This window comes from Nymphalis io, chromosome 5 (genome assembly GCF_905147045.1).
Source record: "Nymphalis io chromosome 5, ilAglIoxx1.1, whole genome shotgun sequence".
NCBI classification, from domain to species: domain Eukaryota; kingdom Metazoa; phylum Arthropoda; class Insecta; order Lepidoptera; family Nymphalidae; genus Nymphalis; species Nymphalis io.
The window spans coordinates 5653308-5678839 of record NC_065892.1 but is presented as its reverse complement, the minus strand read 5'-3'; the positions used below and the strand labels follow the sequence as shown (position 1 = coordinate 5678839).

At 34.2% G+C, this 25532-nt stretch overlaps 2 protein-coding genes across 2 annotated transcripts; one reads left to right on the top strand and one right to left on the bottom strand.

Moving 5' to 3' along the window:
* Nucleotides 1-393: 393 nt before the first annotated feature.
* LOC126768472 (neurotrophin 1-like) lies at nucleotides 394-19742 on the top strand. The gene is made up of 8 exons (XM_050486602.1): nucleotides 394-1059; nucleotides 12389-12781; nucleotides 14688-14874; nucleotides 15040-15229; nucleotides 15954-16103; nucleotides 17566-17736; nucleotides 18230-18353; nucleotides 18584-19742. The coding sequence occupies exons 1-8, from the start codon at nucleotides 592-594 to the stop codon at nucleotides 19610-19612; spliced, it is 2712 nt and encodes a 903-aa protein (XP_050342559.1). The 5' UTR covers nucleotides 394-591; the 3' UTR covers nucleotides 19613-19742.
* Nucleotides 19743-20532: 790 nt separating this feature from the next.
* Nucleotides 20533-25532, bottom strand: LOC126768468 (MATH and LRR domain-containing protein PFE0570w-like). The gene is made up of 2 exons (XM_050486594.1): nucleotides 23260-25532; nucleotides 20533-23160 (listed from the first exon to the last, which is right to left on the bottom strand). The coding sequence occupies exons 1-2, from the start codon at nucleotides 25530-25532 to the stop codon at nucleotides 20733-20735; spliced, it is 4701 nt and encodes a 1566-aa protein (XP_050342551.1). The 3' UTR covers nucleotides 20533-20732.

Sequence of the window (25532 nt, the reverse complement as noted above, 5' to 3'; positions counted from 1 at the left end):
CATGTAACTATTATATTTGCTGTCCACTTCTAAACTCCATTGTACTCATAATCGTCACTTAAAAACATATCTCCATTTATAAATGACAAAGCTAATAATAGTTTCGATATTATCGACCCATAGAAGGCTTTCATAACTGACGTAACTCTGTGAAAGCATCTCTTTACAAACGATACATAATACTTTGAGTCATAGAAAAGTGATTTCTATGACTATGGAAATATGATACATTATCAGATGTATTCCATTTCAGTCTGTTTGTGTTTTTTTGTATTGTTCGTTATCGAATTGTATATGCAATTATTTTGACGATGTACGTTTTAAGGGTGATTTTGCACTTTTTGATAGGTCGCATTTTGACCCTAGGATGGGAGAAAGTTGTGAGTTCCGGTATTATCTGACACCTGTAAATACGTGAGAGTTGTATGCGTGTGGTTACCGCGCACGCGCTCATTCGGCTGCGAGGCAGAAAGCTGCGCGCGCGCATCTCTACCTAAACAAAAAAGACTGATATGTGAATAGGCGGTGTTCTGTGTTTAGTGCTCTTATACAATAATGCTATATTGCAGTTAGGGTTTGATATTGAATACGATGGCGAATTTTAGACTTTATTTATTGACACTCTTGGCTATTTCAAACGCCGACGATTTGAAGGATTTTGAGTTTTCTGAGCCGAATGAACTGTTAATAGCACAGGAATCGAGGCATTACGAGACGGTCGTCAAACCTCCTATCAGGATCCTTAAGCCTAACGGCGTAACGAATTCGCATAGACCACAGTACAATTTAGATTCTTTGGAAGCAGATAGTTCACAATTCAACGATGAAGCAACAACGAAGAAGGCTTTAGTAAAGAATTATAAAACTAAGAAAAACAAGGAAGGCATGATAAGGGATGCGGTGTTAAAAGCGTTGGAAAGGAAGGACCATGTTGGGAAGTTCGCGCAGATCCTTCCAATCATCAGGGCGATGTCTGGAAACCAGCGGGTGGCACTCGCGTCACTGGTCGCGAGTCAAGTTACTACACCACCTGGAAGGCAGCCACTAAGTCTATCTCAGGTAATGTATACATTCCTTATTATAAATTCTGTTTTGTAAAATGATTACGATCTATCAACAGACTAGCTCTAGATAATATATGAGGAGATACCTAGTGTAATCTAAGTATAAATTAAATAGTATATTAATTACGCGGTACTAAGTTGTTGAGTTATACTTAAATAATAAAAATAAAGTAAGAAGATGGTTGAATAAATATTCATGAGTGTGAGCATTTAGGTTAAATCGATGCCGGTTAATGGGTTATTATTTTTAATAAAACATTGTTAAGTAACTCAAGACAGACCTGGGTTTTTATAATGTTTAATATTTATAAATATTTGATATTTATAGATTTCAGTACATACGTTCTTATTGTTCATGTAGTATCCTAAAAGAGCGAAGATAAAATATTCTATGTATAATGAAGTTGCCACTAAAGTTTTGAATAATAATAACACTAATTCATAAATAAATATAAGCATAGGTAAATATTTGGTCTACGTCGTCTCCTTTTTTATACTTATATTTATTGTAACATATTTTGATATTTATTATAGCATGTGTTTAACATAGTCATTTATTGATCAGTTTATGATGTTCTGAACGAATTTCGTCCACGGTAACTGAACTCAAAGACTAGCTGTGCAGTGAACATAGTATGGCGCTAGCAGCTAACACAGGTGCATTATCTATTCTCTCACTCTCATAATCCAATAGGACGACAATACGACAGAAATAAATTTATAGGAAGTGTCCTAACTTCTTCCTACTGAAAATTTATTGATAGAAAACAACCATTCAATTTTATAGCACCGGAATCGAAACTAAGAGAGAGAAACGGAATCTGTAAACATATAAACTAGTATCTAGTTCAGATCACAAAGTCCTTTCAGTAATTAGTTTATTCCTATATGAATATAGTAATAGGGCCTTCTTTGAGATAGTCCGTCAGTAGCGAGAGAAAAAAAAATACTCAAAAAATTAAATTGCGTAAAACAACATGCAAAATTGTATTTAGGCTGCTGTTTAGTCGTCCATATAATATACCCATTACATTAAAAAAAATTTACCAATTACACAATTTAGTACGTACTAAAATATATACTTTATGACTTTTCGTTTTGAGCCATGCGCCAAATAAAGAATAAATGAAATCGAGATTACTTTTTTATTCTTGTTTACATTTAAAATTTTATAACTTCTAATAAAGTAAATCATGTATACTTTTGTGTAATTAAACGGCATAAAAAATACTTTCACAATGTATGGATGTTTCAACTGGAAAGTATGATTATATAATGATATATAAATTGTCACCGATGTGCATATCGAGATACTTTTTATTAGTCATAATAACTATAATTATATTAAGTATATATTTCATATGAATTTTTAAATAAAAAAGGTATAAAAAATATATATAAATATATTGCTGAGGCTCAAGGATAAAATCTCGCGTCGATAACAATAATTATGTTATTTTAATTTTTTATTGGTTTAATAAAAAAAAAATCATTACTACTTCGGAGAGATTCCTTATAGTTGCATAGAACGTAATAAGTCGGAAGTTTAACAAAGTGAACATTTATGTGCTTTGTTTTTCTAACAAATACTTTTTTAAAAGACAAAATTAGATTATATTTTTAAATATTAAATGGCAACCCTAATTTAAAGAATGGATTATCCCAGAAGTAGGTACCTTATATCCATCATTTACATTATATAATAATATTGTTTACATGTTTAGACATGATGGATAAGCTAAGAGATGGATAATACGCTTATTTACCTTTCTTCTATCATGAATAATGTTAATGCACATAGTTAACTTCGCTTGGACATGCTCTGCTCTTTGCTACTGATGACAATGTTCAATGGGAATATTACTATTATTTTTAACTACTATCTATCTATTATTATTACTTAACTTATAATACATATAAATTATAATTGCTCGTGTAATAGAAAAGAGATACACAATTATACTAATAAAATAAAAGCTTATCTGTCAATTCTGTAAGATCAAGAAACGAAGCCATCCTTTTTCTATAAAAATGACATCTGTCATTTTCTTTTATCTTAATTTCAAATGCGTTCTTTCACAATTAATCCGAATGAGTTGAAACTTTGACCGATTGTGCTTGACACTTGTACTTTAGGGTGTACTTTAGGGCTGATATGTAAGAAAAAACCCGAAACTCGCCTCAGAAAACGGTCGTGAAATATCTATGACTATAATAGATATAACATTTCAAGAATACAAGCAATAAAATAGTTTATTTTACGGGTGAGTAATGTAGTGAGTTTCTAGAAAGAAGAAGAACAGCACTGCAGGAAAGGACAGTACCATTCACATACAATATTGTATCGTATTAGTAACAATTTATGAAAAATTTAATTAATTATAAATATTATATATTTAATTAATTATAAATAAAATAAAAAAAAAATTAATACAGAGTGCCAAAAATTTACAAGTTATTTATTAAAGTTACGTAAATATCGGCGTATACCTTTTGTAGCGGTATTAAATAAAAATAGATTATTTCAGTAACTCAAAAGTTTTAGGCAGGAACCAACTTTTAGTAGTAGTAGGCCAACCCTGTATCAGAACACTCCAGTTCCGATCATTAATAATATACTCGGAATCACTTTATATAATAGTTATACTAAGCAATGTTTCGTAACCGGGCTAATTAATATAAGACGCACTGCCGTATATCCGTTCCTAACAGTAAATCTTATTAACAGTTAAAATTTTTATAATTTAGTACTACTTTCTCTTCTTATATAATGATATGTACATACATACGTGTGAAATAGATCTCATCAAATTATTTATTAATATAGTCGGCCAGTCGGCTATGTCGGTCAATTGGACGAATTTTCGCTTTTCCTTTAAAGCGAGAATACGTCAAGGATTTAAATAGGTTAAAAAGATAATAATAATTAGTTAATTAACTTAAGCAATTTACTAACCATCACCATCCGAAAGTATCTCTAACGTCGAATCTTAATATAAATCAAACACCTATTTATACAAATTGAAGTAAAATACCTACTCAGTAAATTTAAAAAACAAACACTTAACAAAGTACAAGTCGCACCAATAATGAATGAATCACAGTCCGAGAACCCAAAAGCATTTTTTGTATCTAGCCAGTTATAGTATGAAGGAATCTCCCAACTATACACATAGTTATATAGTACCTCAAACTGTTTTGTAGATTTTTTTTTGTGATCTATGAATCTCCTAAATTCCTCCTAATTCTTATATACCTATTTGCTATGGTTTTCCCTTTGCTTTAAGCCCGCTAGAAAAGCGTAAGCGTAATTACGTTCAGTTGACAATACTTATACTTATGAGAAAGTTTTATACTAATCAAATGATGAGTTTTTGCCTGGATTGAAAAAAAAATACATATTATACGTTTTCTTTATTATTATTATTACTATAATCATATTGTCGTCAGTACCTTCCTCGCTCTTTTTGGGATAAACTAGAGGTCTACATATTAGTATGTACTACTACCAGGGGATTCATTTCAAAGGCGGTTCATTCTCTGATCTAGTCAATATAAGTATACTCTCTAAAAATAATAATAAACAAAATATGATAGCATAATAAATGCAACGTCAAATAACGTTTATTATGTAATATAAAGATTTCATAAGAGCTACTTTAGTTGTGTGAATATGGTGAAATTTTTAGCCACATCATTAAATTTATGATATTTAATAACACGTGTTCTGAGGAAAACCCGTTGAAAAAGTAAAGTAACATCCTGCAAATGTCCTACTACTGGGTTAAGATGGTTAAAACCTAGATAGTAACTTGCTAAGAAAAAAAAAAACATTTTATTAAGCGTATTTCAATGGTCATTACATTTATGTAAGTTCGTAAAAATAAAATATTATGAATACTTTTACAACTTGTGTAAATTTTACAGTTACAAAGGTTTTCATTTGTTACACGGCAAGCCGACAAAAAAATATACACTATCATTTTACGACATTTATACCAGCGAAATCTATTCCCACAAGTGTTAAACTTTTTACTGTCAACGTTTAATCATGTTGCAATTTCTATGTGAATTGGAAACGCGATCAGTGATTTTACTTATATTTTCATGTTTAACAAAAAATACTATTCGTTTTTCTTAGTACTCGTAAGCTTGAAATTAAAATTAGAATACTAAAAACTGTGAAAATCAAATAAAAAATTAGCTGCGAGATTAGTGTCTATGTCATCGAGTTATAAAAGTTTAATTAATTTTTTATATTATCTGAAATTCAGTTTTCATTTAGGTTAATATCTTCGCTTAGGATTTAATAATTATCTATTTAAAGTAATTGCATTAAAATTTTAGCAGATATTTCTTCAATATTTCAACTGTAAATGAAAAACAGAATTGTTGCAAAGATATTGATGCAACGTAATACGAATTTTGAAATTTGCATTAAGTTTCTGTTAATATTACAATCAATCGATATTTGATAAAAATCGCCGCAATTTCAATAAATAGTTTCAACATAAACGCATTGTTCAACGAAGTGTATCGAATTATCTTCCATCCGCGAGTTTCATTCGAGATCCGGAACGGGGTCGTTTTTTTTGTCAAGCGATGTAAATTCTCACATGTATTGTACAGCGTCAATTAGACCGAGTAGATTGTTTGTTACGCGACTCCGGCGCAACTGAAGATAGTTATGCATTTATTTGTATTTATGATACTACTAAGTGTTTAAACAAAACTCAAATATTTGAAGCTAAACTCTAATATACGTAATATGGATGTTTTACACTTGGGTTATCTGGTAGAGATGATGAATAGGCAATATATCTCCGTCCGTTGAACAACACTTTTTTTCTCCTAAGCAATTTTTTGTATTATAAGTGTGTGTACGAGAAAGTACTTATATTAATAACCTTCCAAATATTGGTTGGTAACTTGGTAGTTTATTGAAAGTTTAAGAAAGAGCTTATATTTATTACAGTGCGAATATACAAGAAATAATTTTATGACATGGCCCATTTGGACTTTATTACATGTAAAAGATACAAGCACCGAGATATAATGAGTCTTATGTTCTATATTAATTTTATTCATGACCGGTGAGCTGTAGGGCTATCCTGAAAGAACAAACTAAACTCACCGCAAAAATCGACCCTAAAATGCCAGAACATTCGTAATATACGACAATGACCATAATATATATTTTTTAATCTATTTTATTACGGGTTTTTCATCCTTACGGCCAAACCCATCGTATCTCAAGCTATCTTACATATCAAATAGGTACCATAATAATTATAACAATTCAAGAAGACATGCATCAAAATAGTATATTACTATAAGTCGATTGTTAATATATCACGGGTGAGTGAGTGAGTGAGTAAGTGGGTGAGTGAGTGAGTGGGTGGGTGAGTGAGCTCTTACAGAATATCACTGCTGTGGTTGCTACTGTAAACTTATACTGCAACAGTAAAAAGGTTTAATCAGACAGTACATTTAAACGATTTTATTTCTGAAATCTAAACTAGGTTAGACACTATTGTAAAACATTTGTCAGTTTTTTGTCGATGTTATGAAATAGACAATTATGTAGTTAATTTTTTACTATATTTTCTTAATAACTTAATTTTAATAAGTAAAGAAATTATTTTGAAATTAAATTTAATTTACGTAAATTATATTTTTTAAAACACTTACTGAATTGTATTATTTATTATGTAAGTAAATATTATATATTTTACATTATAAATAATACCAATAGTTTTTGCTCATTTTTATTAAGAGAAAATAGATATGAAATATATAATTGTTATATGTATTGACATAGTATATAAGTTATCACGTGCCATCACCAAACCATTTCATTTACTACTAGTACGGTTTTGTACAAGATCTGCATGGGTACCACTTACTCCCCATTTGCTCCCCTAAACAATACTTTTTGTATTTTTTTGCTTTGAATTGTGAGTGAACCACTGATATGATAGACATAACAGTCGTATCTCATACCGTCTTAGAGTTTGAGGTTGGCGGTGTCTTGGTGTTATTTTATTATATTGCTTGAAGTGCCAATGTACCCAATGTGCCAAGTAGTGTATTTGTAGGTAGGAAGGTATATTGCCTTCTTTAAACATTTTATAAGATCTATCCATCCTAACCAATATAATAAATGCGAAAGTGAGTTTGTTTGTTTTCACATCTAAGCTACTCACCCGATCTTTACGACATTTTGCGTATATGCATGTCAGGGTGCAGAAAAGGACATAGCGTACCCAACAACTCACAAGCGGGTTAGGTAGTGAACAAAACACATTTTTTCTAAAATAATGTATTAGTAATCAATACAATACATTTCCTTATCCCGTTTCTAGTACATTATATCTATGAATTATTGTTAATACTAATATATTTTTATTTTTGTAGCAAAATAAAATAAACTAACAACCTTTAAATGTCAGTCTATCTAACTACTGAGTCATCTCAGCTTAATGCTTTATAAGACATCAATTTGATTATAAAAATTCTTACATCGAAGTGTCACGTTCGACACAGATGAGCGGCGCCCAACTATTTCCTTCCCATAAATATTCAACCATACACTCACAAGACAATTAAGATGACTAGTGAGTGAAGCGAAGGAAGATTGAGTACCGCTGTATTTCATAACGTAATAAAAATGTTTGACAGCTTCGTTGCCATAGTAGCTAGTATGTATCGGCAAATAAATGTCAGGTCACTAAAAAGTTATTGGAAGATCTGCCAGTGCATTTTTTACAATCATATGCCTCGAAAAGCATGATCCTGTACCTGAATTGTTTTCGGTCGAATCGATTTTATCGTCCTGCGGAGTAGTCATGCGGAGTGTTAGGTATATATGCGGATTATAGAATAATAAAAATATATATATATAGAAGTTAGAAATAAAAATTGCATGAAACTCTTCTATTTTTTTATGAATTTTCGTCTTCTTATAAGTTATATTTTCGTCTTCTTATATCGCCGTGGAGTACCGGCTTAGAATAGTACTCCCCCAATCTCATCCCGTGGGTGTCGTAAGAGGCGACTGAGGGACGGGGAAAAGGGGGGATGGGCAGCAGCGTCCCCCCTCCCATAAACATCTTACCCCCTACTGCGCTCGCCAACACGCCTGCCCAGCGCGGCGAGTATGGGCAAACCACCTCCCTAAATGGCAGATGCGCCCAAAAAAAGGCCCCCAGTTACCGGCAAGCCCGCTAGGCCCGACCAAGGTAGCGGTCGCGGTATCGGCAGGGCAGGGGGTGCTAAGAATCACCGGTTCACGGCAGGCTACCGTATAAAACGACTGAAAATGGCAACGTATAATGGACGCTCGATGAGGCTGGACCATCACCTCGCCGAATTAGAAGTAGAGTTAAGTCATATAAACTGGCATATACTGGGGTTATCTGAAGTCCGAAGACAGGGGGAGGACACGATAACTCTAGAGTCCGGTAACTTACTCTACTTCCGCGAAGGTGATAACCTCTCCCAGGGTGGTGTCGGTTTTCTAGTCAAAAAGGATCTCATTAGCAGCATTGTGGAAATCAGTAGTGTGTCGAACCGGGTAGCGTACCTTGTCCTAAAACTTTCCGACAGGTACTCCCTGAAGGTTGTACAGGTATATGCGCCAACTTCGACATACTCTGATGATGTGGTCGAAGCGATGTACGAGGACATCGCAAAGGCCCTCAACGACACCTCGAGGGCCCACTACAATGTTGTTATGGGAGACTTTAATGCTAAAGTGGGAGTACAAGATAGCGGTGAATCGAAAGTCGGACCTTACGGCTTGGGCTGCAGAAATCACAGGGGGCAAATGCTGGTAAACTTCCTCGAAGCGCAGGGGCTTTTTTTGATGAATTCTTTCTTTCAAAAGAAGCCTCAGAGGAGGTGGACCTGGCGAAGCCCCGATAACGTGACAAGGAACGAGATAGACTTTATCATCTCGAATAAAAGGCACATATTTAGAGATGTTTCAGTGATCAACAGGTTTAATACCGGAAGTGATCACCGCTTGGTTCGAGGCACTCTAAATATCAACTTAAAAGCCGAAAGATCGAGAATGATGAGGTCTACTCTCCGACCTACCATGCTCCAAGCTGCTCAAGGCTCCGAAAAGTTCCAAATGGAACTTCAAAATCAATTCACCGCGTTGGAAACCATAAGCAGCATTGATGAGATAACCGACACGCTGGTCAAAATACTGCAAAACACATCCCGCAAGTGTTTTCCGCCACAGAGAAGAGACAACGCACCAAAACTCTCTGCTGAGACACTCGAGCTCATGAGAAAACGACGAGAACTACCATCGTTTTTGTCAGATAAGGCCTTAAACCGAACAATAAAAACGCTGACGCGACGCGATCTCCGACGCTCCAATACCCGTGCCATCAAGGCTGCGATTGAGCAAAATCGGGGATCGAAAGTGTTCGCTCGCAAGTTTGGGAGGCCGCGTCTGACAAAACTTAAAACTGAAAATGGTGGGGTCGTTACCTCTAGGCCTGAGATTATCGGAGAAGTAGAGAGGTTTTATGGGCAGTTGTTCTCTTCAAGATCGGATAAACCCATGGGAATCAGTATTGATGACCAGCGCGCCCCTCTTATGCGCCATTACTCCGAGGAGCTCCCGGTCGTTGACCAAGGAGAGATTAGGGCGGCTCTAGAACAGCTTAAAAACAACAAATCTCCGGGAGATGACGGAATCACAACAGAGTTGCTTAAGGCAGGCGGGACTCCGGTCCTGAAAGAGCTAGCAAGCCTCTTTAATTCCGTCATCCAACATGGCAAGACCCCGGAAACGTGGAGCGGGAGTGAGGTGGTACTGTTTTTCAAGAAAGGTGATAAAACCCTCTTGAAAAACTACAGACCAATCTCCCTCCTGAGTCACGTGTATAAGCTGTTCTCAAGAGTCGTCACGAACCGTCTCGCCAGACGACTTGACGAGTTCCAGCCCCCAGAGCAAGCCGGCTTTCGATCAGGCTACAGCACCGTGGACCACATCCATACTGTTCGGCAGATTGTGCAGAAGACCGAAGAGTACAATCAGCCGCTGTGTATGGCATTTGTGGACTACGAGAAAGCCTTCGACTCCATCGAAACCTGGGCAGTGCTCGACTCATTGCAGAGATGTCATATCGATTGGAGATATATCGAGGTACTGAGATGTCTGTACAACGCCGCTACAATGACTGTCCACATCCAGGACTGTAAGACGAAGGCGATCCAATTGCGCAGAGGGGTGAGACAGGGGGATGTAATATCCCCGAAACTGTTCACCAACGCGTTGGAAGACGTTTTCAAAACGCTGGATTGGACTAGGTATGGAGTCAATGTAAACGGCGAGTACATCTCACACCTTCGATTTGCCGACGATATCGTCATCATAGCAGAGTCGCTGGAACAACTCACCGAAATGCTGCGTAGCCTAGGCGAGTCTTCCCGGTGTGTCGGTCTCGGCATGAACTTGGACAAGACCAAGGTCATGTTCAATAGGCATGTCGTGCCGGGACCGATATACGTCGAGGGCAAACCTCTCGAAGTTGTTAGTGAATATACCTACCTAGGACAGATTATACAAATCGGTAGGAACAACTTCGAGAAGGAAGCCGATCGAAGAATTCGCTTGGGATGGGCAGCATTTGGCAACCTTCGTCAAGTCCTCAAGTCGTCTATACCGCAATGTTTGAAGACGAAAGTCTTCAACCAATGCGTCTTACCTGCCATGACATACGGTGCCGAAACGTGGACACTAACTGCGGGACTAGTCCACAAATTCAAAGTCGCTCAGCGTGCTATGGAGCGAGCTATGCTCGGAGTATCTTTGAAAGATAAGATCAGAAATGAGATTATCCGGAAAAGAACCGGAGTCACCGACATAGCTTGCAAAATTAGCAGGCTGAAGTGGCAGTGGGCTGGTCACGTATGTCGTAGGACCGATGGCCGTTGGAGCAGACGAGTCCTAGAGTGGAGACCGCGAATCGGCAAGCGCAGCGTAGGGCGCCCTCCAGCCAGGTGGACCGACGACCTTAAGAAGGTGGCGGGCACCAACTGGATGCGGAAGGCGGAGGACAGGGAGCTTTGGCGCACCTTGGGAGAGGCCTATGTTCAGCAGTGGACAACGATTGGCTGTTGATTGATATAAGTTATTTGATCATCGTCAATGTGTTACATTACATTTTGCAATTGCAATTGAAAATTCTTACAAAAAAATGTAATGGATGTATTTATATAAAAAACTATGGTATTTAAAAATGCGAAAATCGAAATTCAACATTTTATTTTAACAACATCATGAACAAATCTGACGATGAATAATTGTAATATCTTTTTCTGACTATAAATAAGTGTAATATGTTTTTTTGTATCAAAAATTCTAAAAAATAATTAATATTTTATCGACTTATAATTCGATTTTCAAATTAATATAACTGTGTCATTAAATATCTTTTCTAATGCACATAATTAGTATTTTGTACAAAATGGTTTTCGTTTTTTTAGGTTGTGTTTAAAATGGTTCTGTAACTCTTTTTGTGTACAATAAAGCAAATTCTATTCTATTCTATTCTAATTAGTATTAAATATTATGTATTATATGTTTATAAGACCTTGATAAGACAATGTTATTGTTATCAAACAGAGCCGAATTACGCGCCGGCGGGAATCGATCTCACGGTAGTTAAACAAACTGACCTCTCACGCTTAACCATTGTAATATTTTATAATATAAAACAATATGCTACAGAACTTGAACTAGAATCTTGGAAATAAGTGACCTTATCAAACTAGCGGTGTAGGCCACTCAAGAGACATCATACATACTATAACAGTCGTTAATTACATAAATATAGAGATTATAATCCTAAAAAGTGGAATTTAAATGTACATTGTCCCGTAGATAATGAGCTCATGAAAGCTGTCCCACTATTTGAAGTAAATTTTCGCATGGCCGTCAAATAAAGTGTGGTGCACAGTAGCTTAGATTAAACAATTCTAAATCAAATTTTACATAAGTTTTTATCTCAGAATAGGGTTTTACAAACAATTGGATCATTAATAAGATAACTTCAAATATTATTTGATAAAATGAAAGATTTCTATCTTATAAATGCAGAAACAGACTGCTGATCTAACAGAATCAAGGTGGAAAACATAATGGATCGAATGAAAGAAAAACTAAAACAAAAACAAAACGATTCTAATTAGGGTGACTAGTTGAGCTTTTGTATAATTGTATATAAATAAAAAAAATCTGTAGAGGATTTTTGCATATTTGCCGATTGCCTGTTTATTAATAATATTAAATTTCGTTTCAGGTGAGATCAATGTTCAATAACAACACCACTTCGGATCTAATGTTACCAATTTTATTGGACACGGCTAATTTGATTCGTCGTTCGATGAGACCTGGTAAAGAACCACGCGAAGTTAAAACTCCACAAGCACTATTCCAAAGAAGATCATTCAACGAAGACACATCACTTAATAGTGATTTATTCGATAGTGGACAAGAAAACGAATCAAGTACAACCACACAATCCATCATACAAAAATATCGTAACTTCAGAACAAGATCACAAAGAATACCATTTAAAATAAATACAACAAACCCAATCAAAGAACATGCACGAGATAATAAAATAACAAATCACACGCAAAACGATAAACCTAAAGACATTACACTTGATGATTATGATATAGATGAGAATGTAAGTATGATTACGAGTATAAATAAATAAACTAATTAAAAATAATATAGTTACTTTTTTATTTTATAGAATAGGAAGGCGGACGAGCATATGGGCCACCTGATGGTAAGTGGTCATCAACGCCCATAGATATTGACATTGTAAGAAATGTTAACCATCGCTTACATCACCAATGCACCACCAACCTTGAGAACTAAGATGTTATGTCCCTTGTGCCTGTAATTACGCTGGCTCACTCACCCTTCAAACCGAAACACAACAATACCAAGTACTGCTAGCAGTTTTGCGGTAGAAAATCTGATGGTGGGTGGTACCTACTCAGACGAGCTTGCACAAAGCTCTACCACCAGTAACTTAAGTACTGGATTTAAAAGGTGCAATTTGCACAGTCTAAGTTGGCCGGTTAGAAATTAGTCGTTAGCTCTGCAAGTATATTTTTAAGTTTGTAGGAACAATAATAGGTGAAAGCAGACCAAATGTGTACTTTTTTACAAGTTACGATTACGAAATATTACGATTACAATTAGGTAAATAGTTCATTATCATTGTTAAATACAATTTTACATGATTTTATATAACCCAAGTTCAGACCGATCAATCAATTCGTGTATTGTAACATTTTATTTTTTATTTTTTATAGAGTAGGAAGGTGGACGAGCATATGGGCCACCTGATGGTAAGTGGTCACCAAACGCCCTTAGACATTGGCATTGTAAGAAATGTCAACCATCGCTTATAGCCAATGCGCTACCAACCTTGGGAACTAAGATTTTATGTCCCTTGTGCCTGTAATTACACTGGCTCACTCACCCTTCAAACGGGAACACAACAATATCAAGTATTGCTGTTTTGCGGTAGAATATCTGATGAGTGGGTGGTACCTACCCAGACGAGCTTGCACAAAGCCCTACCACCAGTACATAACTAGCTAATTCTTACGATATTATGTTTATTCTTAAAAATCGCTTTATCTCCTCGTTTTCAAAATACCCTCTGAATTTCTTGAATAACATCAACATTTTACTAATAGTTCTAGACCTGAAAAAATACAGTTACGATATTGAAGGTGCAAATTTAAAATCGATTTAATTTTTAAGACAAAACAGGCAAATAAATTTAATATGGATGGCCTCATAAAATAATGGTCTTTTTTAAGTTCTCTTAGTTTATCGAGACATGGATGATATTAATTTTTCATTGATTTCCAGGAAGATAAAACTTGCTAATTTGTTGTACTTTATAATATCCATCCTTACAATGTTAATGTGCCATTCGATAAAAATTATTATTTACCTAACTCTTGTGTTTATATTTATACTCGAATGTCACTAGATATTAAATATATAAATTCTTAAAAAGGTTATGCTAAGGCTTAATATTTATGTGAATTATTAAATGAGATGAAAGCTACAAAGAGATTTGTGAATTAGTTCTGTTTACAGATAATCAGTCATTGTTTGAACTTTCGATATTGTGCTACGAGACTGTTAGAATATGAGTCGACTTTTACCATTGCAAAATACGCTTTTTATCTTATTTCAATTGTTAATTTTAAGAATATACACTAACATATTTTCTTAAAATTATAACTTACAATAATTTATTCATGACTGTGTGAGTAATTATAATATTATGCATCATTCTTTAGTTTAGCAATTGTTTTGATATATTTATTATTATATTTTTTTGCGTTTCTGTTACTAAAATGATTTAGATGCCGCTAATTCACTTAATTTATTATTTTCACGTTAGTGTTAAATTTAGAAGATAGTTGCAATAATTTTGTTAAGCGGTTATAACTGTTTGTTAATTTAATATTAATTTACGACCTCTTTATAAATTATGGAAAAAATTGCAATTGTTAGAAGTTAATTACTAAAAAGGCATAACTTTAACAAATTTTCAGATGAATCTCACAAAAACACAATCTTTGACAACGGAAGCTACTATTAAATCAAGATTTGACGATATCGATCGTGCCATGGATAACAGCACTGTGGAACTATCAGCAGACGCGACGAATATGACTCTAATCCAAGACTTACCTGTGCCTGAGAAGCTTCGTTCGTTAAATAGATATATGGACAGAAAAGGTAATTAAAAAAAAGTTTAATTATACGATAAATTAAAAAAAAGTATCAAAATTTTCTTTTGCCGGCTGAATAAACGATTTTATGAAATATTAAATGTAAACTGTCATAAGATCATTGAGAAGGTAAAATATTTCTTATGGTAATATTTTTTTAATAAATTTGCAGGCAACATAATGCGTCGTGGGATGTATCCAAAACCGTCACCCGCATCACGTCGGACAACTGCTGAACCGACTCTTGGTCCCCTCATTCGTCGCAGACCGATGCCAGCTAGAAAACTACCTGTAGTCAGCGATCAATCGAAATGCGAGCTATTCACCAACACCTTGTGCTTACATTCTGATGATTATCCTACGTAAGTAATACCTGTAAAACCTATTTTAGTTTTGTACGTGGAAAAGCCAAGATTATTAATTTAAAGACTTAAAATCACTTTTTAAGAGAAATATAAAAAAATTCTAAACCCTTACATTTTGTTTGATTACTTTATTCATACATAATTAATATTGGACTAATTATTCAATGAATTTGTATGCAAAAACAAAGAAACATAGGTCAACGACTTAAGAAGTAGATCACAAACGAAGGCAAAAGTAAATAAAAAAATAATCTTTGCCGTGTCGGAACGGCGTACAAAAGCGAAAGTGATATGTCACTGGTCAGTTTGAAAAGCAAAACCTGATTCGTATGTAGGGAATTTTAAAAGTAACGTTTTTTGTTGTTGAGTTTTTATAGCCAAGTTTTGTATGTAATTTTAGCATGAAGAGGCTCTTGTAAAGTTACGATATAAATAAAATAGTACATACTATAGAAATATGTATAACAAAATTAACATCCTGTATCCATTCCCATAGCTGGACTAATGCCTACTCGCCTTTTGACAGACAGATTTCTCACGATGTTTTTTTTTTCATCACCGACACATAAAAACTCAGTGATACATTTCCGGGTTGGAACATGAAATCTTCGGGTTTTATAACAAGGGGGCCATTTTAGCAGGGTTATATGAGCGTGTAATACTTTGAATATAATTAAGATTGAATAAAAATCTTATTTTATAATAAAACTACTATTTTCAGAGAAGCAATAGTGCAGTCCATCCGCAGGAACAAAGCAGCGGCTGGAGCGTTACTAGCTGATTACAAGGATCCGGGTGAAGGCGCCGTGGATGGTATAACAGCTGCTCAGGAAGCGAAGTACACCGCTGACCATTATCTAGTGTCTAACAGGTAATCGATGTTTCAATTATTTTACGAAATCATATTTATAGATAGGAAACTTGGGGGCTAATTCTACTAATTTATAACTGTTATGATGGGAAGGTCCCAATTCCATTCCTTACAAGAATCGTAACTAGGCGACAATTATATTTTAATTTATAACGGTAACGATATCTATTCCGATTGTATTCCAATCCAACTTCGACTGAAAAGCAACTGAATTGTTGTGTCAGTAGAATAGATGACGGAATAGTTTAACGGCAACGATTACGTTTCGTATGATATAATTCTTGTCCATATATGTATATTACCATTGTAAGAAGAACATAGCATTTCTTAAGTCTCCCAACTGGTGGGAATGTTTTATTTACTTGTTGTAGGGCTTTGTGCAGGTCTGATTGAGTATCTTACGGTAGCATGTGAAAGTGATCCCGTGGCTCTCCTCGTTAAGACGTACCGAACGGACCGGACCGGACGGTACCGCTGGGTCTTTTACCGGGTATTCCGATTTTCGGGGCGCACTCGGCGCCTTGGACACCGGCGAGACCCACATACCCCTCCCCACTGTTCCCGTGGGGGAAACGCGTAATGCGTTTTTCCAGCGTTAAAAAAAAAGTCTGATTGGGTATCATCCACAGAGGAAGAGTTTCATGCCAAATATTAATACGTTAAATAGGTCTTTTCATTTGAATGGAGAATAAGTTTAAGCAATTAGCACAAGGAAATAATATCTTAGATTTGTTCGACTTAGCATTGACACTTAAGAATTGTTTTATATTTGTTATAGTGTAGTGTGTAATAGTCTGAGAATGTGACCGATTCGCTCGTCTACCAAAGTAAATTAATTTAAAAGATCGAAGTGATTGTATAATAAATAAATGCAAATCTCTTTTGTTCGATACATTTCTCCTTTCATCATAAATATTTCGTTGCAGTAAAAGCTGATTGTGCGCGCTGATATAACGATTGCGAATGATTCCAATTCCAATATTCGCTAATAAATACATTACTACATACATACATAAAAATAGTAATAATTTTCTATAGACAAAAAATCTAAAGTACCTTGAATAAATTAAGTTTTATAATAAAATCGTGCTTTACGGTGAAGGAAAACATCGTGAGGAAACCTGCATGTGTCTAATTTCACTGAAATTCTGCCACATGTGAATTCTACCAATCCGCATTGGAGCAGCGTGGTGGAATAAGCTCCAAACCTTCTCCTCAAAAAGAGGAGAGGAGGCCTTTAGCCCAGCAGTGGGACATTCACAGGCTGTTACGGCTACGGCTTATAATAAAAAAAAAAACTACTTTACTAGTATTTTAAAGTACATTAATTTATTCACATCCAAACTTATTCGAATATTGCAATATTACAACGTTAATATTGGACTAATTGGTCAATGCAAGCAAGCAAGCAATCAAGCAAACAGGTCAAGCGAACAAATGATAATATTTTATTATATCTTAGACGAGGAGATACTGCCAACCGTGACTTCGCCGGTGCTGGAGAGGCTGGATTTATGTGTCCAAGCACAGTGAAGTACGCGAGACCGCAGCGAGCTAGAGCAACGTCAGGACAATGGAAATTCATCGTAAATACTGGAGAACACACGCAGACATTGCGATTAGAGAAATGCTTGTGAGTAGGTTTGATATTAAATAGTTGAAGGAGTAGTTGCATGTATTTTCATGTTGAATAAAACTAACTAGTGACGAAGCGATAGATATTGGTTATATATCTATAAATTTATAACATTTTCATATTAGGACAAAACAGAGTAACATTGTTAAAAAATCTTAACTAGTTTTAATACCTAAGTTACTTTTAGTACAAAAGGTATAGCGTAGAGTAGTGTATTATTGTTTTAAATATTTAATGATTCATTATATCAACATTAGAAGGCTTGATTATGTACACATGCACACTTCCAGAATGCTTTATGTCTTCACTCACCACAATACTTGGTAACTTATCAATCAAAATGCTTGATAAGTTTCTACAAAGAAAGCTTATTACTTACCTTAAATGTTTTTCTATCTAAGGACAATGTTGCATTCCTCTTTATGTTATTTCATGAATTATTACATGATCAGAGTATAAGTTAAAAAAAAAACCTTATTTTTTTTTCCAGAAAACCAAAGGAATCGTGCACTTATTTGACTGACAATTTTAAATCGAAGTGCGTCCAAGTTTATAATTACCATAGACTTCTGACTTGGGATCAACAAAATGGATTACATATGGATATATTCAAAGTGAGCTTAAGTTTACGTTTTAATATAATTAAAAAAACTACATGATTCTACTTTTAAATTATATGATGTAAAAGTTTTGCCACTCAACGTACCTCACGTTAGAACTATTTCAGATGGCCACTCGTATAATATTGGATACAACAATTATGTATATTTATTACATTTTTCACATTTGATTCCAACATTACTCTAGAATCTAGATATTAAAATTGCCATTCACTATTTTGTAGGTCCCAACTTGCTGTTCCTGTCACATCGAAGGCTACAGTGTATCTTTTCCGCCAGTCAGTCACAGAGTTCATGAAACATCGTCTGAACATTTCCCAGGAGAAGATTTGTCTTCGGAACATGAAAATCAGGCCTTTGAATCTATACAGTCTAGTGTACAGAGGCCAACAGTATCTAAAACGCAACCATTTAATTTCAATAAGCCTTTAGAAACATTCCCACCGTTCGTCGATAATCATAATTCAATACCAGGATCAAGTTTTAATAAAGCTAAACTAAGTGATGACGATGAATTTAATAACATACCGTCAAATACTATGGACTCCTATGGAAATACATATTTTCCTGATTCATTTAATCAGGCGAGTTCTGTAAGAAACATGAAAAGGCCTATATCTCGTAATCCAGGTGGAATACTTGGATTAGAATCGGTTACACTACCCAGTTATTTGGAACCACCCACACCATCTGCATCCTCATCATCATCGTTTTCATTTTCAAAAGATAATATAAATAAGTATAAAATAATTGACAGTCAATTCAAAAGAGGTCCTATCAGACCGAGTCGACGACCGATAAGAAAAAAGATATCCAGTGGTCCGGAAGATTTAGTACCATCGGGGACATCATCTATAGGTACATATGTAAGTGACAATTTGGAAACTATGGAAGAGTTTAATGATGATTTAGATGATTCTGAAGTAGAAAATGTAAGCTCTAGCTTCAATCCTAGAGCAACAATAGCTCCTAAGCTGTATGCTGTAACAACAGACAGAAATTTTACTACGTTTACTTCTGATCAAATGAAAATGATAAACAATGAAACACGAACGAATGCCAAGAAAGTTAATTATAACTATCATCCAATTATTGATTTCTTTGGTGAAGGTGATAAAGAAGACGAATCTATCGATAGAGAAGACAATGTTGAAACTTATGAAGTATCCCCTGAATCGGAATGGAAACCAATAAGCCACCCATCTTCAGATGCTAAATCTACAAACAAAATAGGGCGAAAAAAACACAAGTAATTCACCCTAAATGAATTAGTTCATAATATTTGTAATGAAGTTTATTATTAAATATATTTATAAGTTAAAATTATAATACATTTACTTAACGATAAATGTTATCGTTTAACTAGCTTTAAGTACGTATGGCAATATAGTTAATAAACAAAAAACGAAGCCAAATTTAATTTGCAATGTAAATTATTTAAGTTATTGCTTTTATTTATATTAAGTTATTTTACTATTTTATACAATTTTATAGGTATTTATTACAATTTTAAAAACTTGCCAATAAAATAATAATTTAAAAATGTTTTTTTATTTAAGCTCTTCGCTTTTTATCGTGCTAATGTTATAAATATATAACATCAAACCGAAATTATTGAACTTTGTGTACAAAGAAATCATGTTTTTTGTAATCAGGGTCTCAGAATATGTTTCAATAGCAGATAATGGAATATTATAAATAAATAATACTAATTAAATAAAATAACCGCGTATTGTCACAAAATTATTTTTTCGTTGAATGCCATCAAAAGTGAAAGTGCAGTTTCTGTAATGAGGTGAACGTTCGAGACAAAATAGAATCTAGAGCAATAATTTGTTTACACTGCCTTACTTTGAACAGTAAACTATTACATACTTACTCGTTTTGAATGTTGTAATTGTGGATTGACCTGCCTGGACCTAGTATTAAATCGGTGAACAAATACACAAATGTGGTTCCGTAAAGAGAATGAGTATTCAAGCAATAATGAACACTTCTCGGCTTATAGCCTTTAACTACAAATACTTAATGAACAAATAGTGAGTTTTAGTTCTACATATGCATGTCAATAAATAAATACAAGATACAAGTCAAGGATCTTTATTAATAAATTCAACAGTATAAATATAAAATTTTAAGTAAAAAAGTCTAACAAAATATTTATCACAGAATCTTAAAATTAATACTTTTATAATACACGTCATGTTATTACTTATTTAACGTTGTCACGTCTAACATCTTAAAAAGTAATATAAAACACTTTCACAATTTTTGTCACGAAAGTGATTCAAAGTTAATTTTGTGGCACTTTCTACTTTTCAATGTCCTATTTATAAACAATAATGAGTACATTTTAAGAAAACCTTATAAATTTTAGGAATCTACATAATAGTACATACGCTTACTAGGATCTAAAATGAAAGCAGGGGTTGTAGTGAGAATAGGTACGGCGCGCGCGTAGTCATTTAATAGAGCTGCTGCATTAGTTCTCGCGTCTCTGATTTTGCTTCTAGATCTTGGTTTATCATTGGTGTCTTCGGGTTGAATGATTTTTGCACTTTTGTAGTTGCCTCCATGCATTTGACGACCAGTGTTTCTGTTTCCATAGGATTTATAATTACCTCCATGCATCCTCGATGTTTCAACTTCGTCATCAGTATCAAGCTCAATTAATTTTGCACTTTTATCACCGTGTCTTGTACCTTTGCTTTTTAATAATTTTAAATTGCCACCATGCATGTTATTTAAGCCTGTGTCTACAGTATCACTTAATTCTTCAGTAATTTTTGCATTTTTAGCATCGTCAGGAGCAGATGATTGCGGACCTCTTGTACCAAAATTTATGTGAGATATTAAACGGTGATCATCATCTAATTTTATGCGTTTTCTAGGTTGTGTCGGAGAAGTCTCAACGTCATCCTTATTTGTACTATCACGTATCTTTGTTGCAACCATTTCTTTTCGTACATCTTCTGATGTAAGACTTCGGTAATTTCCACCGTGTTTTGGTCCTGATTTCAAATTCAAATTTTCTTTAAAAACTTCTACATCTCCTAATTTGTTTATTTCTTCAGCTAAATTTTCATCTCGAAACAAATCTAAAGCTTCTAAATTTTTATGATTCTTTTTTCTAAGCTTTGGTGGCATTTCTTTAACAATTTCGATTTCCTTAATATCCTGCTTGAATTGAGTAATATGTGGAGATGATCTGTTGATCGGTAATTCTTCATGTATTTCAAATTTCTTTTTTAATACTGTAGGTTTTAATTCTATTCTGGCGCTTCTTGATTCAGTTGTTGTGGCTGGAGCTACTGTTGTTCTAACTAGGGTCCTTTTTGTGGGTTCTGAAGTTGTGAATTCTAAATTACTGTTCTTAATTTGATGATTGGACTTATCCTCATGTTCGTTGTCATCTTCTTCTTCGTCATCTTCATCGTCTTCATCGTCTTCATCGTCTTCATCGTCTTCTTCATCATCTTCATCGTCTTCGTCGTTTCCTTCATGATCTTCGCTCTCATTTATGTCAGAAACGTTATGAGCAATATTATCAGAGTTATCATCTTTTTTGTTATTAGCTTTTTCGTAATGTGGCATATACTCATCCATATCTTGTTTTACACGTAATAAGGCATCTACTTCTTTTCTTGTCATATCATCGTCATCTTCTCCGTACGTCTTTGTATCGGTTATCAAGGTACTCTTGGTTGATTTTCTCTTCTTTTCTGTATATTTGGGAGAATCACTTTCTGTATTGGATATTTTTTGAATAGGCCCTTTTACTACTTCATGATGTGTAGTAGATTTCATCGTAGATGGATAGTTGCGGAATCTAGTAGTTAAGCGTAACTTTGGCGTTTCGGTTTCTTTTTCAATTGGAATTGGTTTAAGGGTTGTTGTACCTCTTGTTCTTTTTCTTGTTGTAGGTTTTCTCGTAGTCGTTGTCGTTGTTGTCGTTGTTGTGGTATTAATGTCTTCTTCATTATCTTCGTCATCATCTTCATACTCATCGTATTCCTCATTATCATCATTATCAGTTTCATATTTTTGTCGTTGTATTTGGTCTGTTGTTACTTCTGGGGTCGTTGTACGAATGACTTTTCGTATAGTATTTGACGCAGCAATATTTTGTGCTTCTACAAGTTCCGGTAAATACTTAGATACATCAAAGTAAGGCCTGGAGGTCATTTTCGATGATATAGATTGTTTTGGTTGAGCTTGTGCAGTAGAGTGTATATTTTTTGTATTAATTTCTGTGCCATCATTACTCATTTGTGTTTTATAATCTTCGACTGATAAGGCTCTTTTGTTTTCCACTGGTGAGTAAGTGGTTTTATGATTTATTGGTCGCAATTCGTAACGGGGCTCGCCACGTTTACCTGAGCTTATATCTACGAAACTTGAATTTTTAGTATCAATGGTATGCTCATTAGAAGATTTTTGTCTGTCACCTTTCCCAATATCTTTGTAAATTTTTGAATTCTTTTTACCTTGATCTATATCTATATTTGTTTTTACTTTGTCGATGACTCTGCTTGATTGTAGTTGTTTAATTAAAGGACTAATATTACTTGAAGTAGTTGTTTTCTTTGAATCTTGCACTTGACTGTCCCTTATAATTTTGTATGGTTCATACAAAAAAGGCGTGGCTCTCTTTTTTCTAATAGATAGAGGAGGTTTTGTAACATCCTCCTTATTTTGAAAATGATTATACGTTATATTTGATAAATCGGATGATCCATTTAATAAATTTGAATTCTGTATGTTTTCTAATAACCTATTATTTACCTGTAAGGCGTTATTAGTTATATTAAAAAGTTCTGGATAAGAATTTGGTTGATTTGATAATAATGTATTGTTTGTTAATGTTATGTTGTTAATAATCGATAATTCATTTTTTAATGGATGCGTTAAATTGTTACTTTTGTTCTGTATATTTTCTAAGATGGAAAATATATCAGCATCATAATAAAATAATTTATTATTTGACATATCTTCAACCTTTTTTGTTTCAAAGACTTTAAGATTGGGTTTTGTTATCGGCTCTGGATTTTCAATTATTTCTTCATTAAAAAATGGACTGTCTAGTGGGTTTTCACCAAAGTACTTAACCTTAAAACAATCAATTTTATCGCCAAGTCCTTTTAGTCGCTGTTTGTCCTTTAGATTATCAAATTTATTCTTATTTGCTTCACCATCGGAGTTATCATCCGGGTTCCCATCTTTATTTAGTTTCTCAGGTACAACATCTACATTATCTTCAACTTCAGAACATTCATGCTCCGAACGTGAGTCGTAGAATTCAGTACCGCCATTTGATTTCTTAGGAATTAAATTAATATTTTCAGCATAACGAAGTGGTGAATTTTTGTTTAATGTTTTATTATTTTTTAAATAGTAGGGATACTTTTTATTTTTTGTTTTATCTTCTATTTTCAGTTTTTGAGAGATCACCTTGGTTTTCGAAAGTTTCAGTATTTCAGCGTCTGATGGTAATGTTGAATTGAAATCAAATTCTGGAATTTTAAAAGACGTTTCTCTTTTTATTACCTCATGTTGCGTAGTATTTTTAGATGAGTTATCGGAGTATTCTTTGTTATCATTTTTCAAAAGACTTTCAGAAGAACTTGCTGTTCCTAAGATGTCGCTATTTCGTTTATTTCGATCACTTTCGTTTTCAATATTCAAGTCGTCTATAATAACACTACTAAGATCATCTTCTTCTTCATCTTCAGAGTAGTCATTCGATTCATTTTCATCATCATTTTCTTTTTTAATATCTTTCCATTTTTCGTCATGTAATAGTTGATCTCTGTATACAGAGCCTTTGTTGTCTTCGTAATTGGCACTTACAGATGGTATTTTATATTTACCACCACTTATTTCATTTTCTTTGAGATAACCACCATGTCTTTCGTGATCAGAGGCATGTTTTTGTTCACCAGCGTGGTCATATGCAGCATCTTCATAACCCTCTTCTGAGTAAACTATTTGTGCTTTTGTACTTTTAATAGCTTCTCGAAGGCGTGGTGCATTCTGAATTTCTTCAATACTTTCAGCGTCATGAAGTGCAGCTTTTCTTGGAAGATATTTGGTTGTTTCAGTTTTTCTTACCTGTGCATAGTTCTTAATAGGTACAAATTGTTCTTCATCACTATTATTAGAATCATCATTGGAATATCCAGTTTGTAACTCTAATTTATTTTGAGTGTTAGGTCTATGTTGCTGGACTACCGTATTGATAGACTCATCAAGATTATTTCTTAGCTGCACATATTTTGCTTTATTTTTTTCATATATATCGTAACCATCTGGTTGTTCATTATAACTTTCGGGAACGGTAAATTGAGGATATTCATTATGTTCATCATCGTACTTCAAAGCATGTTGCTGCCTCAATCCATACAGATGATTTTTAACAGGGCGATAATGGTGTGGCGTGACTTTAATATTTTGATTCCAAGGATGTCTCAATTTATGATTCAATAATTGTTCCCTATGATTTTGTCTTACTGGCAACCGGTAATATATGGGTCGACGCTGGGGCCTATGTATTTCAAACTGGGTTGGTATATTTTTTTGCGGATTTTTTTTACGTTCAATCTGCTTAGGTGTCTCTAAATATTCATCTTTACTTATATCCGTTTCTCCAGCTTCATTTTCATACTTTTGCAATCTGTTTTTGCTATTACGTAGGTCATTTCTTATTTTATCCAAAACGGGATCTTTATATATTTCCTTCAGAGCCGGTTGTTCATCTTTATACGGATGATATACTTCAAATGATGTAGATACTGGGGTCGCATAATACAAGTGCCCAGAATTTTGAAGGAATGGTTGGTAAGATTCATATGTATTTCTTTCTGAATTTAAAATTTGGTGTTGTCCTAATACCGGTCTTGTCAAGCCTGTGTTAGGTCTAATTGGATACGATTCGTAATGTTTTTCCGGCGACTGCACACCATGTGCCTCGGCGATATCAATCGCGAATTGTGGTTTGTTCGCAGTGTATTGGAAGTATTCATTATATATCGGAGGTTGCGGCGTTTGTATTTGGTCCTTTGTAAACTGACCATCTTTCACTTCACTATCATCATTCCAGTCCACGGGCACTCGGATGGTTAGACAGAGCGTACACTGAAGCACTAGAAAAGTGAACACTATTTTCTTGTGCAT

Bases quoted from the DNA above. Each gene is read 5' to 3' on its own strand.
- LOC126768472 (XM_050486602.1), top strand. From the start codon at position 592: ATGGCGAATTTTAGACTTTATTTATTGACACTCTTGGCTATTTCAAAC. The intron at 12,782-14,687 runs GTAAGTATGATT...ACAAATTTTCAG, and splicing joins ATTATGATATAGATGAGAAT to ATGAATCTCACAAAAACACA. The intron at 15,230-15,953 runs GTAAGTAATACC...TACTATTTTCAG, and splicing joins CATTCTGATGATTATCCTAC to AGAAGCAATAGTGCAGTCCA.
- LOC126768468 (XM_050486594.1), bottom strand. From the start codon at position 25,532: ATGCACAAGAAAATAGTGTTCACTTTTCTAGTGCTTCAGTGTACGCTC. The intron at 23,161-23,259 runs ATTAAAAAATGA...TTTTAATATAAC, and splicing joins AGTAACAATTTAACGCATCC to TAATAACGCCTTACAGGTAA.